Source organism: Pelobates fuscus, chromosome 1, assembly GCF_036172605.1.
Source record: "Pelobates fuscus isolate aPelFus1 chromosome 1, aPelFus1.pri, whole genome shotgun sequence".
In the NCBI taxonomy this organism is placed as follows: domain Eukaryota; kingdom Metazoa; phylum Chordata; class Amphibia; order Anura; family Pelobatidae; genus Pelobates; species Pelobates fuscus.
Window position 1 is genome coordinate 183,260,691 of NC_086317.1, and position 27,730 is coordinate 183,288,420.

At 42.3% G+C, this 27,730-nt stretch overlaps 1 protein-coding gene across 1 annotated transcript in view; it reads left to right on the forward strand.

Annotated features, from left to right (window-relative positions):
• Positions 1-27,458, forward strand: part of RNPEP (arginyl aminopeptidase) — a 134,354-nt gene extending 106,896 nt beyond the window's left edge. The window contains exon 11 of the mRNA XM_063453165.1: positions 26,703-27,458. Within this exon, the coding sequence (XP_063309235.1) occupies positions 26,703-26,852 (150 nt within the window). The 3' untranslated portion in view covers positions 26,853-27,458. The remainder of the gene's footprint in view (positions 1-26,702) is intronic.
• Positions 27,459-27,730: the final 272 nt, after the last annotated feature.

A 27,730-nucleotide genomic window follows, 5' to 3' on the forward strand; every position in this document is an offset into this window, starting at 1 on the left:
GGGCATAGAGGATCTAAAAATATGTGGGAACTCTTTTGAGCTAAACCTATCTTTGTCATTTTTTAGCCAGTGTGACTCTTGTATTCCACATATATGTATTGACTCTTTCCTAATAAAATCGGTGAGGATAACTCTTTTCTGCGGTGTATTTAACCCCCTTACATTGAGAGATGCTATTCTAAGCATACCTTAATTCTATCTGACCCCTTTCCCCTCAGTCTGGACAACCAAAAAATAACATAACATACAAGACATTGCACCCCTACATTTAACATTAAAATAAATTGTTCCTTTCCCATAGGAGCCATAAATATCCCTGCGTTCCTTCCCCCTGTATATCAGGAGGGAAGAAATTTACAGATTAACCACCCTATATGGTTAGGTGATGGGATATACTAACAATTCTATCAAACATGTAAGAAATCTGCGAGTTACCCTGAGTTCAAGCGGAGATAATAATATGAAAAAAAAAAAAAAAAAAATTGCTTTACATTCTTTACCAAAATTCCTTCTCTCTCCTCTGTCTTTTCCCCTGTATTATTTATCTTTAGTGCTCATGTCCAATATTATTTACTTAAAGTGTAATAAACTCTCTTTATTATTTATTTAATTTCCCTATCCTTCTCCCTTACTATTTATACTAATAATATCTATTTTTCAGTGCTCAAGTGCTCCCCTCCCTTGAATTTTACTTCTTTTTACCTGGAACTACTATCATTTATTTGTGTGATATTCAAAAGTATCTTATATTCCTTCACTTCTAACCCCCTTTGTCTTACTCATCCTCTTCCTCTCTATTTCCTTTCTTTCTATATATTCTTTAATATTTGTGTGAATTATTTAACCATATGATTTTCTGTTTCTCTAATTGTGTTTATCTCAGTTCAATTCACCTCGTGTTAATTTCTATAGAGAAAATTATATTAGCTACCCTACTTTCCTAATTTTCTTATTCTTTGTTTCAAAACGCGTCTTTGTATAGACTGCTTATCAATGTTACCAACCATACTCTCTCTTCAAGGGAAAACGATAGAGGGGGAAAGACACACAAAAAAAAAAAACTTTTATAGGGCTACTTAGAGTTACCTCTTCCCGACCCCTATTCATGGGGAGGGGGAGGGGGAAGTCTAATGTAGACCCATACATCTATTATTTAAAGGTTTCCTGAATCCATTTTTGCAAACTCTGAACTTCTCTAAACATTTCCACTTTTTCTCCATACGTGAATCTTAATCCAACTGGGAACAACCAAATATACTTAATTCCCATTTCTCTCAATTTAACAGTGCAAGATGTGAAATTTTTTCTAGCCATTCTGGTACTTCTAGATAGGTCGTTAAATATTTTGATGGATTCATATTTAGAGTCCTGTAGGGACTTGGATCTCATTGCCCTCATAATTTCTTGTTTAAGTCTATATGAGTTTAAAGCTGCAATGATGTCTCTTGGATGCTGGGCTGGAATATTGCTTGGGTTTGGGATTCTATGTATTCTTTCCGTACAAAATTGGCTATTGTTCTGCTGGACCCCCAAAAATTTACAAAACTCTTTTAGGAATTCGTCAAGTCCTCCTGAAGTCACTTCTTCTTGGATTCCTCTTATTCTGATGTTGTTTCTCCTTGCTCTATCTTCGTTATCCGAAATCTTGGCTTCCATTAACGCCATTTTTTTTTCCATCTGTATAATTCTTTCTTCATTTAAACCTTGTTGTAGTTTTATATGATCCATTTTGTCTTCCATTAGATTTATTCTGCCCATTATTTTGGCTATCTCTGTTTTAAAATCCCCCATCATTAGGTGTATCTCTTTCTTTATATTTTCTAGTTGCGCTTGTAAGCATTCATTCAAGAGATCTTTTCCAATCAGGCCAGCGTCTTTACTTAGAGAGTCCGACATTTCATGCTCGGGGTTTGTTTGTATTATAGATTGCGTTATGGGTTGGGCTGCTCCATTTATACTATTTCTTCTTTCTGCCTTCTCCTTATCTTGGGGTGAGAAATAGTTTGAGAGTCTTTTTTCATTTCTTTGGTCGAGTTTTTTTTCTCTTTTGTTTCCCAGCTTAAGTTCACTTTTTTTGTTTGCCATTATTGCACTTTCTTGTATGGAGTTAATAAGAGCAGGATAGTATGTATCAAAAAGTATATATCAAAAAAAAAAAAAAAGTTTTTTATTTGATTGTTCCGTCTTTCTTTCGCTTGATTGTGTCCGGTATCTTGAGTTCAGGGACTAGGGTCTCACGGCGTTCCACGGCTTTCAATTGTTCTCTGGCGTTTTATTCTTAAGCTCCAGTTATCTTAACATTCGTTCTTAACATCTTAACATTCAACAAGTGAACTTTAGAGCTTTTAGAGCATTTAGAAAGAAAAAAAAAATATCATTTTATCCAATTAACCCACAGCTCTCCAGACAGCTCCAGGCCATTTACAAAATAGTAATTTTCCCTCTTGAATATCTATTTTGAACGTGTACATGGGACTTAACGGTATTCCATACTATTCCATATATTCTGTATTATTCCATTTTTTTTTTTTTTCCGTCTTAGCTATTTTATGGATAACGATTAAGTTAAGCACGCTTATCCAGAAGAGAGAACTCTCTCAGCCAAAATTCGTTTGGAACCTTTGCACGCTCCTGTTAACGGAGTTTTCAATAATAATAATAGGTTAGACACATATCTCCAGTGGGAACGAGTCTCACAACCGGGATTAATTTGGAGCCTTTTCCACGCTCCTATTAATGGACTTTTCCTTAGGTCTATATATCAGTATATATCAACTGAAATTAGTTTGGAACCTTTGCACAACCTTTGCACACTCCTATTGGTGGAGTTTTCAGTAAGTCTGTATATCTGTATATATCCAGTATTTATCAAGTCTACGTTCAATATGCCCGTGAAAGGGATAAAATAGTTTTCTGTTGATTATGCAGACATTATTCAGCTTGTTTATATGCTTTTTATATACTTGCAGTTAGACTGTCTTCTGCCTGTTATTTATGCCATTTTTTAGGCTTGCTGCCGTACTGGATGTTCCGAATTGCTCGTCTGTCCGTCCACCACGTGTATCTGCACGTTCGTTCCCCTTTACTGCATTGACACTAACTTCAGTCTTCACTGTCCTGGATCTCTATGCCACCGGAGACTCTCCTGTGCTATCTGGACACTGTCAGCCGCGTGTCCACTCATCCGTCGCCAACTACCGCCAACTGCCGCCATAGACCCTCGGCCTCAGGTACCTCGCGGCTTCCTTATCTTTTTCGCGGCTTTTCCCCTCACCTTCCACGGGACGTGACCGGCGTGCGTCGTCACGTCATCGCCCCTCCCTCACTCTCCCCTTAATTAATACACCCCCCCATTTTTTGCATTTTTCATTCACAAGTGGCACTTACACTGACGATATAATTGTTGTGATAAGTTTTACTGTTTTGAAACACTAATTGTTGTGTTCAGCGAAGTCTCCCGAGTATAACGGTACCCCTCATGTACAGGTTTTATGGTGTTTTCAAAAGTTAGAGTCAAATATAAGGCTTGCGTTTCAGTTTTTTCACATGAAAATTCGCCAGGCTGGTTATGTTGCCTTTGAGACCGTGCGGTAGCCCAGGAATGAAAATTACCCCCATAATGGCATACCATTTGCAATAGTAGATAACCCACGGTATTGCAAATGGGGTGTGTTCAGTCTTTTTTAGTAGCCACTTTGTCACAAACACTGGCCAAAATTGGGGTTCAAATCAGTTTTTTGCATTTTCAAATATTAATACTAACTTTGGCTAGTGTTTGTGACCAAGTGGCTACTAAAAAAGACTGGACTTACCCCATTTGCAATACCTTGGGTTGTCTACTTTTGCAAATGGGATGCCATCATGGGGGTAATTCTTATTCCTGGGCTACAATATGGTCTCAAAGGCAACGTAACCAATCTGGCTAGTTTCAATGTGAAAAAAATGAAAAATGTAACACACTATATTTGACCGTGTAACTTCCCCAAACACCATAAAAGCTGTACATTGGGGTACTGTTTTACATGTGAGATATCACTGAATACAAATACGTGTATTTTATTGCAGTAAAAGCAAACAGTTAAAATGTCACGTAGAACTAAGATTTTTTTTTTTTTTTTAAATCTTATTTTCTCCCATTTTTTATATGTGTGTATGTCTAATTTTTTACTACTTGTGTGTTTGCATAGAAACACTATATATAGAGAGATCTCTATATATAGTGTTTCTATGCAAACACAGTTTGGCTGAGGAGGGGGGCGGGTATAGAAAGCGAGCTGAGCTGTCAGTCAGACAGCTCGCGAACGCGCATTCCACGCACATGAAGTTTCTTCATAGGGCGACATTCAATGCCGCTCTATAAAGAATGCGATTTGGTGTAGCGCGAAACTGCGCATGCGCACCACATCGGGATTTCGGCATTTTGTCTAAAAAGGGGGCGTAGCCTAGCGGGGAGCTTGGCGCTGGAACGGAGGTAAGTTTTCCTATTAAAACTTACTCTGATTTTTTTTTTTTTTTTTTTTTATGGTAAGTTCATATAAAAGCAAGAAAGAAGGCTAGGGGACCTGGCTTTCTTGCTTTTATATGTTGCCTATAGTGTCCCTTTAAGGTATTGTTTGGTACACTGTTTCAGTTAAAGGACTAGTGAAACCTGCAAGGCATACTGGGTAAAGAAAAGATACTTTTGCACTATCCCGAATACCTATGCATGTGTACATAACTGGAGGTTGTTAGTACCACTCCACTGGCCATTAGATGTAAGCTCTCCTGCCACGTCAAGACAAACCTCTTAGGGGAGTCCTACACTAACAATTCACCATGCTTCCTTTAGCTTCAGGTAAGAAATCTCTGAGACAGGGTTATTTTTCTAAACCCCTACATACTTATTACCACTTAATAGGGGATACATTGGGGTTGGTGGCAGCATTGTAACTTGGCTGTGTGATACAAAAGCAAATACAAATACACTAAAATAAGTCCTGCGCTCAGACTCCTATTACTCTTGGGTGGCAGTAATGACCATAGTATACATTAACCTCAATACATACAATAAAAAACAAAGGAAATTGTTACTTGCGCACTATGCCAAAGCCCTATGCATATTTACATAACTGGAGGTTTTTAACCCCTTAAGGACGGTGGGTGTGCTATGCCGTCCTTCGGGACCTGGCTCTAAATGCCAGGGGGTGGTATAGCACGTCCCCGCCGTCCTATGTACTTACGCCGATCTTGAAAAAGACCCGGCAGGGTCGAAACGTCGGTTGATTTTTTTGTATACTTTCTATGGATTAATAAAGCTCCAGTTTTTTTTCACGTATTGTATATATATAATTTGAAGATAGTGATCAGCACTCTCGGACTTAGAAAGGTTTAAAACTTACAGTTTATTGATAATCCATTAAAAGATCAACGTTTCAGTTCCCACTGGAACTTTCATCAGGATATAAATTATATATATATATATATAAAAAAGATAAAACAGAAAAAAGGACACAGTGGCGCTAATCTAAATTAAATCTGGTGCAGCTAAAATTACCCAAGTGTAATGTCACCGTTTACACTTAAAATGTGATAAAGTCAGAAAACAAGGTGATTTGCGCACACAGAAAGAATGTGGATTTTACCTTATACATAGAATATTTTCAAGTAATCACACTGTAGATAATTTGTAACACCTATATACAGATAAATAAAATATACATAGTGTAAACTGTATAAAACAAATAGTGTTGTAAAAGAGAATATTTCTTCAAACTCACAATTTTCTTATAGCGCTTGTCATCTCATCCTTGAGATATTCAAAAGTGATAGAACGTATACATCCACAGGAACTTGGGACTGATATGGTCATAGCCGGAAGTGTCACGCCAACCCTTATTGTGTGACCAAGTGGCTACTAAAAATGACTGGACATACCCCTAAATATTTTATGTTAAATAAAATCCATGTTTCCCCTGAATAAAATGATCTATAATAAGTGTGGGTGCACTTAATATGAAAGAGGTGAATTACGTTTGAACAAACATATAGTCAAATTCCAGATTTTGTTAACGTTTTGTTTTGTCACAACGTGTACATTTGGCTCAGTCCTTAAGTTGGGTTAAATGCACCCACACTTATTATATATCATTTTGTTCAGGAGAAACAGGACTTTCATTTTGTTTTTAGTGAATTATATATATATATATATATATATATATATATATATATATATATATATATATTACATATTACAAAAAATTATAATTTAGGCACTCACCCCTGAAAGGTTCCAATAGATCTTGCCTTTGGTGCATCCAACGTCCCAAATATGCAACAAGCGATAAATAGAAGCACTCAAAAGGACTTCTCTATAGTGTATTTATTGTGCAAAAAAATTTACAACAAAGTGTAAAACATCTCAATCGACGTTTCGAAACGTCGATTGAGATGTTTTACACTTTGTTGTAAAAAATTTTGCACAATAAATACACTATAGAGTTACAGGGTCAAATATAGCAGGTTCCATTTTTCAGCCAGATTAGAATGTTACCTTGAAGACCGTATCATAGCCCAGGAATGAGAATTACCCCCATGATGGCATACCATTTGCAAAAGTAGATACCCCATTTTGAATACCCTGGGTTATGTCCAGTCTTGTTTGGTAGCCACTGAGTCCAACACTGGCCAAAGTTAGCATTCATATTTGCTTTTGTGTGAAAAATGCAAAAAAACGAATTTGAACGCTAACTTTGGCCAGTGTTTGTGACTAAGTGGCTACTAAAAAAGACTGGACATACCCCACTTGCAATAACGCGCGTTGAGCTCATTTGCTTCACATTTAGTTCACTTATAATTTGAGCATTTTTTGATTCACTAGAATGGTTGCTGATGGGGTCACTCCTTGGAAATAATTAAGGGAGGTTGAAGGGTCACCCCTTTTAATAATCTCCCTGTTACTGAGAGAAAGGGCGAATGGAACGTGCTGGGTCACACTGACTGAACACATTTTTAGTCCCTCTTACTTATCCTCATATCGAGAACAATCAAATATTGTTGTAGCCGGTTCTTACAGGGGTCTTTCTAGTATTATGCCCAATAATAGATTTTTGTACATCTAGTCTTATATCAGGCAGGATTTATTTTAAAAAACTTTGAAGGCTTATTATGTAAATAGGTCTATTGGGACCCGGTTTCTATCTGTTTGATGGAGATTCGGCTGTTTGTTCTAAATTTTATTGTGTTTATACATTTCACACACGTGGGTTGTTATTTTATTTATTTCTTCACTCCACCATTTCCACCTGGTATATCACCAGAAGAGCTGTCTCTAGCGGTAGTTTTTTTTTTAACCTCTTAGTGACCAGACCGTTTTTCAATATTCTTACCGTTAAGGACCAGGGCTCTTTTTACATTTCTGTGGCGTTTGTGTTTAGCTGTAATTGTCCTCTTACTCATTAACCGTACCCACACATATTATATACCGTTTTTCTAGCCATTAAATGCTCTTTCTAAAGATACCATTATTTTCATCATATATAATGTACTATAAAAAAAAGAAAAAGAAAATCTGATGTAAAAAATTTAAAAAAAAAAATCACTTTTTTTTTAAACTTTGACCCCCAAAATCTATTACACATCTGCAGCCGCCTAAAAACACCTGTGCTAAGTAGTTTCTAAATTTTGTCCTGTGTTTAGAAATGCCCAATGTTAACATGTTCTTAGCTTTTTTTGGGGAAAGTTATAGGGCTATAAGTACAAGTAGCACTTTGCTATTTCCAAACCTTTTTTTTTTTTTTCTCTCAAAATTAACGCAAGTTACATTGTAACACTTATATCTCTCAGGAATCCCTGAATAACCCTTCACATGTATATATTTTTTAAAAGAAGACAAACTAAGGCATTAAACTTGGGGTATTTTGACTAATTTCATGCAACCATTTTACCACCAATCTATGCCAAATTAAAAAAATAAAATAATTGGTGTCACCGTTCGCCCATTGCGTCAGTCAGCCTATGCCCTACATCGACCAGACACAGACCTCCAAGATTATGCTGTAACGCATGCCTTGTGTCAGATATGTAGGCGGGTGGGCTCTTGTGAACAGTTGGTCTCCCTCTCTCATCTTGTCTCATGCTGGCAAATCTTTAGTGACCTCTTGGATGTTAGGCAGTAGCTTGTATGGCTTATGTTTCACTGCCCGCTGCTGTAGTCTCCTCCGCTTCTGGCGCCCCCCTCGGGTGGTTGTGGGTGCTGTGTGGCTGTGCAGGTGCCGGTTCGCTTGATTGGGGTAGATGGTTGGTGTCCGCCTTGAAAGAGTGGGAGGCCGTGGTGGGGCAGGTTGATATAGCCTACCTTCCAACTTCCTCCAGAAACAGCGAAGTGGTTATTCAACCGTGTGAGGATGTCTTGTGAAGCGTCGTTGGGGCCATCGACACATGCCGTGTTCGCCATCTTAGGTAGGTCTCCGTTTGTTAGCAACATCCCACATCTCGGAATGCTCTGGGTAGCCTCACATGGGTGGACCGGGATCACCCCCGCCGGTCCGTGCTTGCTCGTTCTCAGTCGCCTTCCCCTCCTGATGCGTACCAGGCCGCAATGTCGTTTGTGCTACCAGCTGCCCCAAATCGAGTCACTTGCCCTGTGTGCCCTCTGTTGTGGGTGGCAAGTGGGTGTTCGGAACTGCTACTTGTCTCGCTTGAATAAGCTTGTTCTGGCAAGATTGTGTGGGAGCTCGTAGAAATCACGACTCCCCGCCATGATGGTCAGGCTCAGCTCCCCCAAGCTTTTCATCTTATCTCACTGTAGCCCAGACCTGAGCCAGGAAATATTAAGGGACCCAGTGCCACCCTCACAGGTACCCCAAACAAACGATCACTTAATTGTTCTGACACCATGCACAGGGTGAAAGCATAGAAAATGCAATCAAGTAAACCGTAACGCACAGGCATGGAAGCACGACGCTTCCTTCCCCAAAGCGCCTTAGCAAGGTGCAAGGCCGTAATCATAGCACACTGTTTAGTTTTTATTGTTTTAATTAATATTTTTGATTTTCATGTTTCATATTGAATGCAAACCATGCACATGTCACTTCATTTCACTGACACACAAGGCGCAATGCTCCAACCCAGGGGACCACACCCACAGACCGCCCCGAGCAGGGAGCTGCCACCCGGTTTGAGAATGCTGGGTAGGGTGACACTCCCACAGCTAGACAAGCCACCAACACTATCACCTAAGGCCCAGGAGTAGAACCCCCCATGAATATGGGGGGGTATTCATGGGGGGTTAATAACCCCACAATACTAAAGGCCTGAATCACCCCTCAAAGCGGAGCCTGCTTCGCAAAGACTTAAAACAGATCAAACCAGAGATGGTGTGCCTACAGGAAACACACTTTAAGACCAAGGCACACTCGCCACTGTTCCAGCACGAGTACCCACACCAATACCACGCCACATACTCCAACAAATCTAAAGGTACGTCTATACTTCTCAGTAAAGATGTAGCGTTTAACCTAATACAGCTAGAGGTAGATACTGAGGGAAGGTATGTCTTAGTGGTGGGGACCTTTAACGACGTTCTGTACATGATCACGGGCATCTATGCCGCAAATAAGGAACAAAGAAACTTTCTTCATAAGATACTCGCGAAACTGTCTACCATACAGAGAGGTATAGGAGTAATTTGTGGGGACTTCAACCACGTACTGGACCCCACGGTAGACACCACAATACCACACACGGCCTCTGGAATCCGACCACTAAAGAGACAGGGCAGGGCAATACAGAAGCTACTCCATGTACACCACTACTATGATCAGTGGTGTATTTAGGATTTGGGCTGCCCTAGGCAGGACGGTGCCCGGGCACCACCCCCCTCCTAATTTAAATTTGCCCCACCCCTTCCTGTCAAGGCCGCACTTTGACTGACAGATGCACACTCACTGACAGACGCATACACTCATTGACAGACACACACTCTCATATACACTGACAAACAATGACATACACACTCGCTGATTTGACACACTGATAGATGCACACTCACTGACGGACATACACACACAATCACACACACTGACATACACACTGACAGCAATACACACACAATTACTGACACACTGACATACACACACTGACAGCAAGACACACACAATCACTCACACACACTGACAGACCCCCCTCTCCCCAACATTAATTAATAAAGATAACTTTTTCTATAAAGCCTCCCTACGTTTGGAAGAGCTGGGTGGATTTTTTTTTTTACCTGGGGTTCAGTGGCTCTTCTTGGAGGGAGGGAGAGGGAGGCAGGCAATTGGGCGGCTAAATAATAATCCATGTGGGCAGGAGGGCGGCCCTGGCGAGGGAGCACTGATTAGTGAGCTGTCTCTGCTCAGCTCCCTTGCACGCCGCAGAGTGATGCCGGGAGCTGGAATACGCCCAAGGCAAATGCCTTGTTTGCCTCGCGGCAAATACGTCCCTGACTTTGATATACGGCGAGCTCTACATGTGGGAGAGAGGAGATACACCTTTTACTCAATCGCACACAACACCTACTCCCGCATAGACGGCATACTGATAACGGGTCAGCACTTGGAACAGGTTAAGGGATGCTCCATAGAACAAATCTATGAGCTGATGGCCAACAAGACCACTGAAACATGCAGGTCAAGCGGGATAGAGATGGAAGGTATATCTGGGAGAACATAACATATAAAACAACAAGAGGGAAGGGCAGGCTCAGCGGACAGATCACACGAGAGAGTGCGGGGAAATACCAGGGTGGGACAAAGACGCGGACACGGAACACACGCACATACGGAACAATTAGAGATCTAGCAGAACAGGCAAGGTAGGCCCACTGGACACCCAGGGGGTTATCTGATACACCAGCCAGCAATGAAACAGGAATGTGAACTATATGTAATCCCTTTGTTATATATTAAATGTTCCTGCGGTACCCCTCTTTTCTTCATTCTCTACCTTGGCGAGCAGGCGCCGTAAGTTGAAACATGTGGAACACAAATAAACCAAAAAAATTTAATTAAAAAAAAAATTGAAATAAGAAAAGGGTATTTAAAGCATTTAAATCGGACATATCCAAGGCATCCTATATACGATATAAGTAAACCAATAATAAAGCAAATAAAGTGGCTAAACTAGAAAATGAGAAATTGATAGCCAAAGAATGCCAAATCAACCTCCAACATTTTTTTCAAGTACATAAATAAAAAAAAAAAAAAAAAGTGTAGGTACACTGGAAACCGAGATGGGTCTGTTCGTTAATGAAGACCAGGAAAAGGCAGACATTTTAAATATCTATTTTTCCTCAGAATATATTAATGATCCTATGGCAAGAGATATGCAAATGATTGCTGCAAAAAAACTTGCAGATAACGTGTGATTGGATGACTTGAGACAAGGTGCTACAGCAGTTAAAGGACCACTATAGTGCCAGGAAAACATACTCGTTTTTCTGGCACGATAGGGTCTCTAGGTCCCCCCCCACCCTCAGGGCCCCCCTCCCACCGGGTTCTAGGTGGTAGAAGGGGTTAAATTTACCTATTTTTCCAGCGCCGGGTGGGGAACTCTCCTCCTCCATAGCGCCAGGAGCCGCGCACGCATTCAGCCAGTCCATAGGAAAGCATTCTCAATGCTTCCCTATGGACGCTGGCGTCTTCTCACTGGGAAAATCACAGTGAGAAGTGCGGAAGCGCCTCTAGCGGCTGTTAATAAGACAGCCACTAGAGGCAGGATTAACCCATTTGTAGAAGAAAGGGTTAATCCTAGATGGACCTGGCACCCAGACCACTTCATTAAGCTGAAGCGGTCTGGGTGCCTATAGTGGTCCTTTAAAGAAAATGAATGTAAATAAAGCTCCGGGGCCTGACTGTATTCACCCACGAGTACTTAAGGAGCTAAGTGTGGAAATAAGTGAACCTCTGTATTTAATCTTTCAAGATTCTTTTGTTTCAGGTATTGTACCGGAGGATTAGAGGCAGATGTCGTTCCTATATTTAAAAAGGGTTCAAAATCCTTGCCTGAGCTAAACTTCTGTGACTGGGAAAATATTTGAACGGCTATTAAGGGATAATATTCAGGAATTCATTGGGAAGAACTTTATTAGCAATAATCAGCATGGTTTTATGAAACATAGGTCATGTCAAATTAACCTAATTGCATTCCAAGAAGAAGTAAGCAGAAGTATAGATCAGGGTGGATTTTGACAAGGCATTTGATACGGTTCCTCACAATAGGTTAGTCTTCAAACTAAAATAAATTTGTCTAGATGAATATTCATGTTGTTGGGTAGAACATAGGCTTAAAGGGACACTCGAGTGCCAGGAAAACAAACAGTTTTCCTGGCACTGCAGGTCCCCTCTCCCTCCCACCCCCCATCCCAAGTTGTTGAAGAGGGTTAAAACCCCTTCAGTGACTTACCGAATTCCAGCGCCAATGTCCCTCGGCGCTGGTCCAGGGTCCGCCCACGCTCCTCCCACGCTCCTCCCCTGCCACCGTCATCCGGTGGTAGACCGATTGTGCATGCGCGGCCGCCGGTGGGGTGACACCTAATGCGCATGCGCAGCAATGCCGCACACGCGCATTAGACCTTCTTCATAGGAAAGCATTAAAAAATGCTTTCAATGCTTCCCTATGGGGATTTTGGCGACGTTGGAGGTCCTCACATAGCGTGAGGACGTCCAGCGACGCCATAGCACAGAAAATCTGTGCTAGAAACCCGGGTAGTGGGAGTTGGCACCCAGACCACTCCAATAGGCAAAAGTGATCTGGGTGCCTGGTGTGTCCCTTTAAGGATAGAGTAAAACGAGTTGCCATTAATGGAAAATTTTCAGGCTGGACAAAAGTGGTAAGTGGTGTCCCTCAGTGTTCTGTTTTGGGACCGCTTCTATTTAACATATTTATAAATGATCTTGAAATAGGCATTGGAAGCCATGTTTCAGTGTTTGCAAATGACACAAAACTTTGTAAAGTAATAAAATGTAAGCAGGATATAGCTTTGCTGCAGAGGGATTTAGATAGATTGGGGACTGGGCACTAAAATGGAAGATGAAATTTAATGTAGAGAAATGCGAAGTTATGCACTTCAGGGTCAAGAATGCACAAGCATCTTACACCCTAAATGGTAGTGAATTAGGGATAACCACACACGAGAAGGATTTGGGAATTGTAATAGACAACAAATTAGGCAACAATATGCAATGTCAATCTTCCGTTGCTAAGGCCAGTAAGGTTTTGTCATGTATAAATAGGGGCATAAATTCTTGGGATGAAAATATAATTTTGCCTCTTTATAAATCTGGTAAGACCACACCTTGAATATGCTGTGCAATTTTGGACTTTTAGCTACAAAATTGATAAAAGGAATGGAGCATTTTAGTTACAAAGAAAGGTTAAAAAATGTAATTCTCTTTAGTTTGGAAAAACAGCGCCTCAGAGGGGATATAATAACATTATGCACATCTATTCGGGGCCATTACAAACCATTATCTGGAAATCTATTCATAAACAGGGCTTATACATAGGACACAAGGTCACGCATTTAGGCTGGAAGAAAGGAGATTTCATCTAAGGCAAAGAAAAGGTTCTTTTACAGTAAGAGCCACAAGGATATGGAATTATCTGCCTGAAGAGGTGGTTTTAGCAGAGTCAATACATATGTTGGGGTCAAGAAGGATTTTTTTCCTAGTTTGTTGCAAAGTTGGAAGCACTTCAGACTGGGTTTTTCCCTTCTTTTGGATCATCAGCAAAAACATGTGAGGAAGGCTGAACTTGATGGTCGCAAGTCTCTTTTCAGCTATGAAACTATGGCTCAGCGCAATGTTTTTCTGCACATGTGCAATAGACTCTCAATGCTTTCCTGTGGGAAAGCATTAGATTGGATGAGATACTCAAGTATGTTAATCTCTGTCATGGAGACAGAGCGAGCCGCGACTGGACCGGAATAAGGGGGGGTGGTAAGATCAAAGAGTGAGGGGGGGGGGGGTGGTAAGATCAAAGAGTGAGGGGGGGGGTGGTAAGATCAAAGAGTGAGGGGGGGGGGGTGGTAAGATCAAAGAGTGAGGGGGGGGTGGTAAGATCAAAGAGTGAGGGGGGGGTGGTAAGATCAAAGAGTGAGGGGGGGTGGTAAGATCAAAGAGTGAGGGGGGGGTGGTAAGATCAAAGAGGGAGGGGGGTAAGAACAAAGAGGGAGGGGGTAAGAACAAAGAGGGAGGGGGGTAAGAACAAAGAGGGAGGGGGTGGTAAGAACAAAGAGGGAGGGAGGGGGGGTGGTAAGAACAAAGAGGGAGGGAGGGGGGGTGGTAAGAACAAAGAGGGAGGGAGGGGGGGTGGTAAGAACAAAGAGGGAGGGAGGGGGGGTGGTAAGAACAAAGAGGATGGGAGGGAGGGGGTGGTAAGAACAAAGGGGGGCTAAGAACAAAGAGGGATGGGGGGGCTAAGAACAAAGAGGGATGGGGGTAAGAAGAAGGAGGGAGGGGGTAAGAAGAGAAAGGGAGGGGGGGTAAGGAGGAGGGAGGGGGTAAGAAGAGAAAGGGAGGGGGGGTAAGGAGGAGGGAGGGGGTAAGAAGAGAAAGGGAGGGGGGGTAAGGAGGAGGGAGGGGGTAAGAAGAGAAAGGGAGGGGGGGTAAGAAGAGAAAGGGGGGGGTAAGAAGAGAAAGGGGGGGTAAGAAGAGAAAGGGAGGGGGGGTAAGAAGAAGGAGGGAGGGGGGGTAAGAAGAGAAAGGAGGGGGGTAAGAAGAGAAAGGGAGGGGGGTAAGAAGAGAAAGGGAGGGGGGAGTAAGAAGGGGGGTATGAAGAGGGGGAGGGGGGAGTAAGAGGAGGGCAATTGCCACCTCCCCAGGCACCGTGCGGGCAGGGGAGGGAGGAAGAGAGAACCCGGGAGCTCAGCCTTCAGCTCCTCTGGGTCCTTCTTGCGCGAGCACAGATCGTTGCCGCGGTTACCACGGCAACGTTACGGCTCTTGCGAGAGTAAACTCTAGCCCTGGAGCTACGGGCTAGAGTTCACTCTCAACACTGTGACCACCAGGGATTCCTGGTGGTCGCAGTGGTGAGAGTGAACTCTAGCCCCATAAACACACTGCCCCCACACACCATACACATTCACACACTGCCCCCATACACCCACACACAACATACACATTTACACACATTGCCTCACACACGCCCACCCATACACACACAGCCCCCCATACCAACATTGCCACACACATACACAGCCCCCTCATACACACATTGCACCACACACCCTACACATTTACACACTGCACCCCTTACACACTGCACCCCTTACACATTGCACCACTGCTCCTATACCCTACTACAGCCTCATATCCCAGCAGACCCCAGGTAAGTTGTCAAACTGTTCTTAAACGATTTGACTACTTACTCTGAAAGGGGGGCCCGGCCCTCCTGGCATCATAACGACTACACAGAGCAGTAGTGGTTATTGTGCATGGATTATTTCTTTAAATAATCTACAAGTGCCCCAGTAGCCAGCCAGCCAGCCCACAGGCTGGCCAGTAGCCAGCCAGCCCACAGGCCACCAGTTAGGCTTACAGCCAGCAAGCCCACAGCCTGCCAACCACAGCCAGCAAGCCACAGCCTGCCAGCCAGCAAGCCGCAGCCAGCAAGCCAACAGCCTGCCAGCCGCAGCCAGCAAGCCCACAGCCTGCCGGCAGTAGCCAGCAAGCCCACAGCCTGCCAGCAAGCCCACAGCCTGCCAGCTGCAGCCAGTAAGCCCACAGCCTTCCAGCAAGCCCACAGACTGCCACCCAGCAACAGTAATTAAGGTAAGAGGAGCCAACTTGGCCTAGGTATCAGCGAGCTATGTTGTGTTGCTATATTGTGAATAGGAACCAGAGTGTTGGAGAGACCCCCCTCCAGGCCCCATTAGACTCCATTGTAGTCTCTAATGGGACCTGGAGGAAATTCTTTCTAACACACTCTCTAAAGGACACTGAGATAGCCTCTGCTAGAATGCTCCCCCCCTCCATGGCCCATTAGCCCTCAATTGTAGTCTCTACTGGGGCCTGGAGGTGACTGTTTCCAGCAGGGACACTGAGATGGCCTCTGTTAGAAAGACCCCCTTCCAAGCCTATTAGACTCCATTGTAGTCTCTAATAGGGCCTGGAGGGGATTCTTTCTAACACACTCTCTAAAGTACACTGAGAGAGCCTCTGCTAGAAAGACCCCCCTCCATGGCCCATTAGCCCTCAATTGTAGTCTCTACTGGGGCCTCAAAGGGATTATTGCACTTTTGTTCCTTGTGTCTAAAGATTGTGTAGGGTGTGGCTGGAGGCGGTGCATGGAGGCGGGACATGGGTGGCGCTTGCTGCGGAGTATGGGTGGGGCCTGTAAGGGGGCCCTTGATTTATTTTGCCCGGGGGCCCTGAGGGTTCTCAGTCCGCCCCTGAATATGCTTAATTGGTAGTAGGCTTTCGAGCCTATACAGCTTGGAGTAAGACAACATGCATAAAGAGGATGATGTGGTCAAAATACTCATTTGCCTAATAATTCTGCACTCCCTGTAAAATATACTCACAAGTATAGAGCAGGAGGTACTGCTCTATTGACACAGCGTTGGTGGAATGATCCCCACCTAGGATTACTTGAGTTTAGGATACAATAAAAATGCCAGGGATAATAAAAATAAAAAGGGCATATAAAATCCTATAAAATGAGAATTGATCCAAAAAAAGGTAACCCAAAAACTTTTATTGTTAAAATATACCATTTAAAACCATTAACGTGTTTCACCTTTTAGGCTTTTTCAAAATAGTATATATGACATCATACCTGGCATGAAGAGTTTATATAAGGATATGTAAATTTAAAATTGGCGCCAAAACTTGGATCAGCCAATGGAAAACAGATTTAAAAAAAAAGATTCAAAACAAATACCTATAAAGCTTAATAGAGTAATTAAATATGGACTTAGTGATATAATTGTAGATTATGCTAGCTTTAGTGTACCTATAATCTTAATTTTATTAATGACAGGAGGCGAGTATTTGCTTAAGTCTCTCTTTACTACAACTCCACAGCAGCACAGAAAAACAACCAATCAGAAAAAAGTTAGGTACTATAAAACTCCCCTCCTCATGCATCATTTCCTCTTTCAAGCTGCGACAAAAACAGAATAAAAGGCAGAGAACATCATGGGGAAGAAACAAAGTCCTAGATACGATGAATATAACGATGTCCACCATCCGAGAGTAACCGTCAAAACTAGATAGTGTTGATGGACTGTAAACTGAAACGAGAGAAAAAACAGAAACGAACAGGTTGATTATCCAATGAAATGTACTCAGAATAAACATGTTGGTACCCAATGTAGCAACCAAAATTAACCTTAATATGAAGACATCCCAACCCTACTTATGAAAAGAAACACAGACATAAGGAACAAGCGACAGGTATCAGAGACAACAAACAGAGTTGCATACGTACCTGATAATCTAAACTACAACATTAAACAAGGGAGGGACAAGAATGGGTGGGAAATACTCGCCTCCTGTCATTAATAAAATTAAGATTATAGGTACACTAAAGCTAGCATAATCTACAATTTTATAACATGACAGGAGGCTTCGTATTTGCTGTTTTAACGCTCAATTCACCAATCCAACGCTGTTTGTGTCGCTGGTATCTATTCCAGGAAATATCAGAGTAATCCTAATTGGACATTCCAAGTACGATAACTGACAGTAGACGGATCAAAGAAAATGCCAGCCGACGAAGCATCTCAATTACGGAAAAAAGTACCATCCTCTGGTAAATCCATTGTATGTGGTTGCGACCTGTTTCCTAGCAGCCGGTCCATGAGCTGGCAAACTGACCTATCAGCCACATTCCTGTAGTTGTAACATCGAAGGTCAAGTTCGGACTTGGGGACGCGAGAAGAAACTGTCCCCATGTCTCAACTCATGATCCGTAAGGCGGTTCCTCCGATCGTGCCAGGGACATTCGGCGATGTGGCCTTGCAGGTAGATCTCTAATCTCAAGGAATGTGCCCAAGTCCACTACCAAAATCGCACTAGAAACCGAGGAGGATCTTACGTTCCCTCCAGTCCTACCCGGTGAGATGTCACATCCGAGAATAAATTCATAATGCAGGCAAGAGTGTGGCCAAACTAGCCGTATTCTAAGCGATTCCAAGATTCCAAATGGACTGTGTAAACCTTGGACGCAGTAGAGAAAGACTCCAAAGGACGTCCATTCCGGGTTCCGAACTGAACTTGTGTGGAAGGACGGTGGTCGACTATTCTGGAAATAGTGAAGGCTGGAAACTTTCAAAGGAAAGGGAAATGCCAACCGGAACGCAGATTTCCATCCAGCAATGCCCTCGTCAAAGAGTGAAAGATGTCTGTAGGAGTCGGAGCACACCAGGTACCTCCGTAAAGTCTCGTAGATCTCCTCGACGGTAGTTGAAAAAGAGGTTAAAAAAGACGGCTCCCGTGAGGGATGAATAGAGTATAGACGAAGGGTCCTCCATCTCCGGACCATGTTCACCAGGTATGCACTCCGAGGAGACGGGGCAGTCACGCCATCTTATCCCAAGATCTGAAAGACCGGGGAAGACAAGGCAACCGGGGATTCCTGATTTACCATGTGACCCATTCGTATGGTTTAACCTTCAGACCGGGTAATAGGCCTTCCTTAATCTTGTCGCCCGAACAAGGCAGTGCCTGTTTTCTCCATGGAGGTCTCCGTATCTCCTGACATCCTAGACATGGAAGAAACTGTCCGCGCAGTTTGCTCGTAATGGTCTGGATATCCAAAACAGAAAGCAAATTCTGTATTATATGGTGCAGAATATGCCAAAAACCTGCACTCTCAAAATACCGGAGGACCATCCGTTAGCGTACCATCTCCAGGAGTGTGTGTAAATAAGTGGGAGACTCCCCCCGTTATACCTATGAGTATTTCTCGCGTGTTTTACCGCGGCCCGGATCCAGTAGATCCATCACAGGAGATAGAATAGAGGGATCTAATCTAAACATGTAATTCTCGCACGACCAGGCAGTCCTCTAGAACGAAGTCAGTAGCGTGGATGTCAGCTCTAATTGAATGCAGGAGGGACGCCCTCCTATGTAGTCGTCAATGTCTTGCACAGGTACAAGCCTGTGCGATGAACAAATGGCCGTACTGTAGTGCGTCGAGTGTATGAGAGAGCCGCGCTCTCTACTACTGTGATCGCATACCGTGAGCGTCCGGCTGCCAGCCTGAGCGGGCCGCACCCGTTAGTAACCAACAGCAGAGTCTACATCCGAGGCCGGTTCTCCCTATGAGAATGGGTCCACCCAACTTGTCCTCTGTATCCAGCCCAGTATCTGGTTGAGGACGAGTGAGGGGCTGGGCCCTCTAATAACAAAACAGTATCCGGTTCCGTATGAGAGGGTTCGCCCTCTGTTCCTGAAAATAAATATACTCGGATCGAGATGATGGAGGGCCGCACCCTCCCGTGGTGCAAACTAGAGTCCCTAGAGATTCATGGTGACCAAACTGTAGGGCGCACCAATTATAAATGTCAGCCTAAGGCTGTCAACAATAACGCAGATAAGAGAAAATACACCCATTTAATCTCGAATAGAATGTAAGCAGCAGGCCGAAAGGTAAGAAAAATAAATCCCACTGGACAGGGCCAGGAGCTAACCTAAGGCAGGAAAAAAACTACCGAACCTATAAAGACTCCGGGAGGCAGATACAGAGTAGCCGCTTACTCCTATAGGAGTGAGTACCAGTCCCTGCCAGTGCGAAGTTCTTCTTGGAGCTGTGCCGTCGCCGGTTTGGAGTAAACCGTGGATGTGTCCGGGTCTTCATAAGAAACTTTGCCCTTCAGGCATGAGGTTTAGGGCATTCACCCTTCCCACCTTATTCAGATGGCCATATACTGGTGTCATCTTGAACACTATGGCAGTGGTGTTTGCCTGGACCCCGCCTATCTCCAGGTCACTGCTGTGCACTGGGTTTTCCTCAGTGATATTACCCCAGGCCTGCGGCCAAAAAGGGGTTCGGTACCAATAGTGTAGGCCCGTCAGTAGGGCCTAGGCCCAGCAGGCCAAACGAATGGACACAGAAAGGTTAGCCAAGCAAATAGTCACAGACATAGCCGGCTATTCAAGTAGGTACCGACATAGCAGGCTATTCAATGGGGCACAGACATAGCAAGCCGTTTTCATGGGCACAGGCATATCAGGCCGTTCTCATAGGCACAGGCATAGCAGGCCGTTCTCCTAGGCACAGGCATAGCAGGCCGATCTCATAGGCACAGGCATAGCAGGCCGTTCTCATAGGCACAGGCATAGCAGGCCGTTCTCATAGGCACAGGCGTAGCAGGCCGTTCTCGTGGGCACAGGCATAGCAGGCCGTTCTCGTGGGCACAGGCATTGCGGGCCGTTCATATGGGCACAGACATAGCAGTCCAATCTTATGGGCACAGACATAGCAGGCCAATCTTATGGGCACAGACATAGCAGGCCAATCTTATGGGCACAGACATAGCAGGCCAATCTTATGGGCACAGACATAGCAGGCCGTTCTTATGGGCACAGACAAAGCAGGCCAATCAATGGGGCACAGACAAAGCAGGCCAATCAATGGGTTGTGTATTACCATAATAACATGATAAACATGAATTTTTATAGCGCTTTCTGATTCCGTAGCGCTTTACAGTGGGTATTGAATGAGTAACGGGGGCCTCTGAGTTCGGGAAGAAGTCCCTAAAAATTGTAGATCCTCAGGGCATCTCGTGACCTAAGACCCTTAGACAATCAACCCTTTGAAACAGCGTAAAGCTGTGTGAGTACCTTGAACCGGGACTGGCAGTCCCTATATGCCCAGCAGTCAAATACTGGTCTTCCAGCTGAATTGGGTATAAGCGGAAGTATTCCTGTGACCCTCATGTCCATGAATGTAAGGTACACTGAGCGCTACTGTCCATGAACTGTGGATAGGTATGCACATGCACACACGGATTTATATGAATTACTTTAGCATATATAGATTGCCATCCTCATACCACGTGAAGGGTATTGTAATCACGGACACCTCAAGGAGTAGGGTTAAACAATAGCCAACTCAATGACTCTCCCCAGGAACCTGATAAAAAGTATGATATCAGCGTAGACTCGTCTCCCATAGCAGATTGAGTCAGAGCCAGGGCTGCATCTATATCTACGCCATGGGCAGAAAATTCATACCAGAGTAGTCCCCTCTGAGACCTCATAGCTGGGCCAGAAAAAATATACACTGAGAAGGACATGAATCCAAGAGCTAACAGGCACTGTACACACCCTGTGCCAAGCCTGTATAACTGCGTTCGTATACACCTGTTACTCGCAGAAATCTGAGATACACCCTGACAGAAAGCACGGTAGTCAGCGAATACACTGTCAGCAAAACTCACGTCAGTAGTAAAACTCGCAGCAGTCTGTGATACACGCCGTCAGGAAAACTAAAGCTCGAAGTACACTGTCAGTACAACTAAATCTGTGATCCACACTGTCAGAAAGCGCACAGCAATCTGTGGATATACCGTCAGCAAAAACCCGCAGTAATCTGAAAGTTTGGTCCTTAAGGGGTTAATTAGAACATAGAACTACAATAAATACTATTTGATACACACTGTCAGTAAAACAGACACCAATCTGTGAGATATACTGTCAGCATGATACACACTATCAGTAAGATTCACAGTAATCTTAAGAATCTATCAAGTGAGGCAAAAGGATAGGAGCAGAACAATAGATGAATAGTGCAAAAAAAAAAATTACTTCTAAAACCTATCATATAGAAACACATAACAACCTAGAACCATGGTAACCAGATGTCATAAAATATATAAAATGTGTTTACCCCTTATCTAAGCGGCGAAACTGGCTCTGCATGCTGAGAGTCAGAATCCATCGTGGAAAAAAGACCATGCGGTCCACCTACAGAGGGTGGAGGAGGGGCCGCGAGCAAGTGCTTGCCGGGCGCACGAGGCTTCCGAAGTAGCCGGCCGCGGTGAGGCGGCCATGTGCGCGAGCAGGTCCGCCGCCGGGTACTCGCGTCCGACCGCGAGCAACCCCGCGCGGTGACAGGCTCGCACCGGAGCTCGGGGAGTCAGAGGAGACAGCCAAACGGCTAGTCTCCCGACACCCTGAGCTAAAGCGCCCGCTGGCCGCGAAGGGCGCAGGAGAGAGGGGGGGGGGGACAAAACGGGGGAGCAACACTGGGAGCATCCCCAGAAACCCCCAGAAAAACCCCCACCGAAGGAAATCAGCCCCGAAGAAACAGGGGTCAACTAAGCCAATACAATAAGTTATAAAGCATAATAAATAGAAAGAAAACACAACATGATAACTAGGTAAAAACCTGATAACTGCATATAACAAAAAATAAAATATAAAATAAATATATAGTCTAAAAACTAAATAAGAGCAAATAATATATATATACATAATATGACAACAACAAAAAAGGTATATAATATATAAAATAAATAAATAAAGTAACTATAAACAGTGAATAACAATCCTAATAAATCACAATAAATCACAAAGCCACCCACTAAAAGCAGGAGGCAGTGGTACTCTGACCTGTACTGTCTGCAGAGCAGCAAAGAAAGAGGAAATGATGATGGGGAGGGGAGTTTTATAGTACCTAACTTTTTTCTGATTGGTTGTTTTTTCTGTGCTGCTGTGGAGTTCTAGTAAAGAGAGACTTAAGCAAATACGAAGCCTCCTGTCATGTTATAAAATTATATTTTTAAAACAAAGCTTATATGATGAGATATTAATATAAACATGGCGTCACGTGGCCGGCATTGTTTAGAGCAAAGCTCCTTGGGTAATGTAGTTTCGCCGGTCAACGCTAGCTAAAAACTATATTTGGCTTTTCGGGAGTAATTTGTCGTCATGTTTTAAAATGTGCCAATGTTTTTTGATCTTTTTGATTTTGCCACTTTTATTATTGTAATTAAAAGTGTTATTATCCTGTTATTTAGCGCTGACTCTTCCCCCCTGTTCTTATTACTTTTCAAAATAAACTTACATTTCTATGATTTGTTTTTATTTATTTTTTCCGGTCCACATAAACTTAAATCTTGTTTATTTGGCCAATGCTAGACTTTGTTTCACAATCTTGCTTTAACCCTTGATGGACTGAGGCAGTTTTACAAGTTGTGATCAAAACACAACTTAACCCCTTAAGGACACATGACATGTGTGACATGTCATGATTCCCTTTTATTCCAGAAGTTTGGTCCTTAAGGGGTTAAACAAAACCTTGAATTTGCGCATATGTCTGTTCAGGCGTAATTCACATCTTTCATATTATGTGCACCCACATTTTTCATATATCATTTTGTTCAGGAGAAACAGGATTTTCATGCGACATAAAATGTTTGTATAGTAAACATAATTTAGCATGAATAAAATATTTAAAAAAAAATAATAATTTTTTTTTTTTTTTTTTTTTTAGTTCTGCATGGCATGTTAACTGTGAATGTCACAATACTGTTACTGCAATAAAGTACACATATTTGTATTCAGCAATGTTTCACAAGTAAAACAATACCCCCAATGTACAGCTTTTATGGTGTTTTGGAAAGTTACAGGATAAAATATAGCTCATTCAATTTTTCAAATTTATACACATGTTGACTTTGAGAGTGTATGGTAGCCCAGGAATGAGAATTACCCCCATGATGGCATACCATTTGCAAAAATAGCCAACCCAAGGTATTACAAATGGGGTATGTCCAGTTTTTTTTAGTAGCCACTTAGTCACAAATACTGGCCAAAGTTAGCATGCGTATTTGTTGTGTGTGAAAGATGCAAAACACGAAATTGAAAGCTAATTTTGGCCAGTGTTTGTGATTAAGTGGCTATTAAAAAAGACTGAGCATACCACATTTGCAATACCTTTGGTTGTCTACTTTTGCAAATGGTATGCCATCATGGGGGTAATTCTCATTCCTGTGCTACCATAAAGTCTCAAAGGCAACTTAACCAATCTGGCAAATTTCAATGTGGAGAAAAAGGAAATTCAAGCCTTACATTTAACTCAGTAACTATTGAAAACACCATAAAACCTGTACATGGGGGGTGGGGGGGGGGGGGGGGGTACTGTTGTACTCGGGAGACTTTGCTGAACACAAATATTAGTGTTTAAAAATAGTTAAAGGTATCCCAACAATTATATCGTCATTGAAAACTGTTTGTGTGTGAAAAATGCAAAAAACTGCATTTTTACTGACGATATCAGCGTTGTGATATGTTTAATGTTTTTAAACACTAATATTTGCGTTCAGCGACGTCTCCCGAGTAGAACAGTACCCCCCATGTACAGGTTTGATGGTGTCCTGGAAAGGGTTAAATATAGGGCAGGTATTTTCTGCCTGGGTTATTGGGCAGGTCCCTCAGATTGTAATTAATAAAATGACAATTATGTAAAAATACCAGAAAGAAAAATAGTGCGTAGGCGCTTCACTGAAATTGTGACAGTTCGGTATATGGTGAAAATATACAATAAATGGTGTAACCGGTACCCTAGTGCTTCCCTTGTGCACCAGATTTATGTAATACAATTTAAAGAAACATATACCAGTATATACACCTCCCAAGTGTGATCACAGCAGAAATGAGTAATATTACCAATATAAAACTTGACTGTAATGCAAACAGCGTAGAACTTGATTGGGGTATAAACTAAAATAAGACAAAAATAAAAAACAACATGGTGCAAACTGTATAATGACTGATGAGTAATAGATATGACTCTCACTCACATTCTCCAGAGCCGTACCAGGCTCTGTAAAACAGGCTCAGGGGTGCCAATTTCTGGCTAACGATCCAGGTGATCCAGATAGATGAGACTCCAAAATTAAATGCAAAATATATTTATTGTCTAAAAATATGTAAAAGTGTATACACTACTGGGTACTATGGGGGTGGAACCCAAAACAGACAATAATGTGATATATAGCAAAATTGGAATTCCACTTACCCCTATCTGTATAGTAGCTCAGAGTGTGAAAATACACATAAAATAACAAATAACAAATGCAAAAGATCGAAGCAGACGCGTTTGCTAGCAGCCTTCCTCCAGTGCTTGTCTCCATGTCCTGTTGAGTCTTCTTATATAAGTCCTATCTGTCCCATTCACCTGGATTCAATTTCGTACCGGCGTCGCGTCACTTCCGGTTTTGCGAGTGACGTCACTTCCGTTTTTTTTCGGCCGGCTGGAACGCACGGTGAAACGCGGCGTTCAGGATGTAGGTTGCTCTTAACTGTTATGATTGAGTCCCCATAGTAACCATACCCTTCATATTTGCATAGTATAATAACAAAATGAGAAAGATAAAGATTAAAAATATAATCCATATATGGCATACACAGTGCAAATATTAATCAACTATCATCAATCTCTTTATATCTAGAGAGAAACTTAAAGATGTATAGAACAACATATTATTAAAAAAGCCATTTAACCACATACATTAAACAATGCAATGTGTAACCACAAAAAGCCCCACATATAAAGAACAATTAGACAGAAAGCAAGTGTAACCTTCTAAAACTGATAGTTGGAATAAAATAGATTCTATAAAAAAAAAAAATTCTATAAAAAATGACTAAACTCAAAATCTAAATTCAATCCCTTCGGGGATGGGGTATTCACATCGAAAATCCACTTGCCCTCTTTCTTGGCTAACTCCTTGACATTATTATCACCCCTCCAATTCTTGAATTTCTTAAAGATGACCGTATACGACAACAAGGAAGGATCACCACCATGTTTCTAAGTGAAGTGTGCCGACACACTATGTTTCATATACCCCCTCTGGATATTACCCACATGCTCCGCAACCCTGGTTTTAAACGCTCTTGTAGTCATTCCAATGTATTGCAGACCACATGGGCACCAGAGGAGGTATATGACATTAGTAGAATTACAGGTTAGAACCTGATGGATTTTGAAAAATACGATTGGTAGAATAAGAGGTAAATTCTGTCTGTTTTTGTTTGCTGGCCTCCTGCAGGCACTGCATAAGCCGGCTATTCCTGCCATGTGATAGCAAGGACCCCGCAATCACATGGGGGCGGTCTGCGTGAGGTCCCAGGCAGACCCCAGGATAGCGACCACCGGTGTGGGATCGGCAGGGGCCTGGTAAGTAGTAAGGAAGGCGGGGACGTTCTATGCTGCCCGCCGGCGTTTAGGACCACCCCAAAAAGGAGAGCATAGAACGCCCGCCATCCTTAAGGGGTTGAACTAAAGTTTTGTTGTCCGTTGTATCTTTTTAAGTGTTAAACAGTTTTTGAATGGTTTACCACTAGATTGTTGTTTCCCCAGTCCTGCTTCCTTTCTTATGGCAACTCTCAAATACGAGTGGGAACTATCAAGTTGCATTGCAATGTGTACTATACATGTCCAACTACTACAAACATTTAGATGTGTATGTCATTTTCTATAAAAAATTTAAATTAAGTAATTACAGTAATTATTCACAGATGATTGGTGTCAGATGCAGATGTATTTTTTTAGATATTTCTATATTGCTGTGACTTGGCACCAGGTATTCAATATTGTGTGCAAGAGGTTGATCTGTTTTTATATATATATATATATAATATTTTTTTTTTTTTCAGCCTGCCTTTGAAATTTACTTATATTAAAATATATTTTCTTCCAAATATTCTTACTTTTTCCTATACTAGGGCAAGCAGAAGTATACATTACCATTATATCGTGCAATGCATAATGGCTCAGAGCATGCTCAGGCCCTATCCAAGGTAGTCTTCAAGCAAACGTCTAAACAGCTTCATTCCAATGTGAAGGAGTACGTGAAGAAGATTTTGGGTGTATAGAATGTTGTTTTTTTGCCATGAAAATAAGAAGAAAGGATAACACATAAGAAAGGATACATAATGTCTGATACACCCAAGTTTTCCAGTTCAGGCATGTCCGGGGAGCCAACATTCTATTGTACATTCTCTTGTTTTCACATCTCCATTTTCTATTTTTAAAGTTTTATAGTGTATAGCAAGGTATTTTAAAACTTCTGAGCAGGGTAAATATCACTCATATTTCAAAGGAGTTAGTCCAACAAAAGTGTGATTTAATAAAACACTGTTTAATGGTTAGAGTAATCCTTCCTGACACTATTGCCTCACCATGTTTACTCGTTTGAAAGTAATTTGCTATCATATCTGTATGTCAAACGGAAATGCAGAACATAGACTCCCAACTACCATGACCGCTTCAAATCACTGAAGTAGTCATGGTGCTTGGAGTAACCATTTTAAATAAATGATCTTAGTTTCCCTTTCTGTATACAACTATTTTCCTGTTAAAGTTTCATGGATGGAAACAACTATCACCCCTGAGTAGAGATTCTCCTTTACGACATTTACACACATTCTGCAGACTGAATGTAAAACTGGCTGAAAAAAATAAAAAACAAATTTAACGTGTTCAATTTGCCTATTATTTTCACATGAGCAAAGAATTGATTGCAATGTAGCAAATCACCTTGAATTCTCAGTTCTGTAAATAATCATGTAGGTGTGCCATAGTATGGTTCGCTTTTATGTATATCTAATACCAAGAAATTTATGGTGGTGGAAATTGTGATTGAAAACCCCTTCCACCTGAAGTCAGTGGATAGTCAATACATAGTTAAACACAGATCTGCACAACAGTCAAGCCATAAGACTTGTTTTTTTCCCACAGAAATCTCAAACTT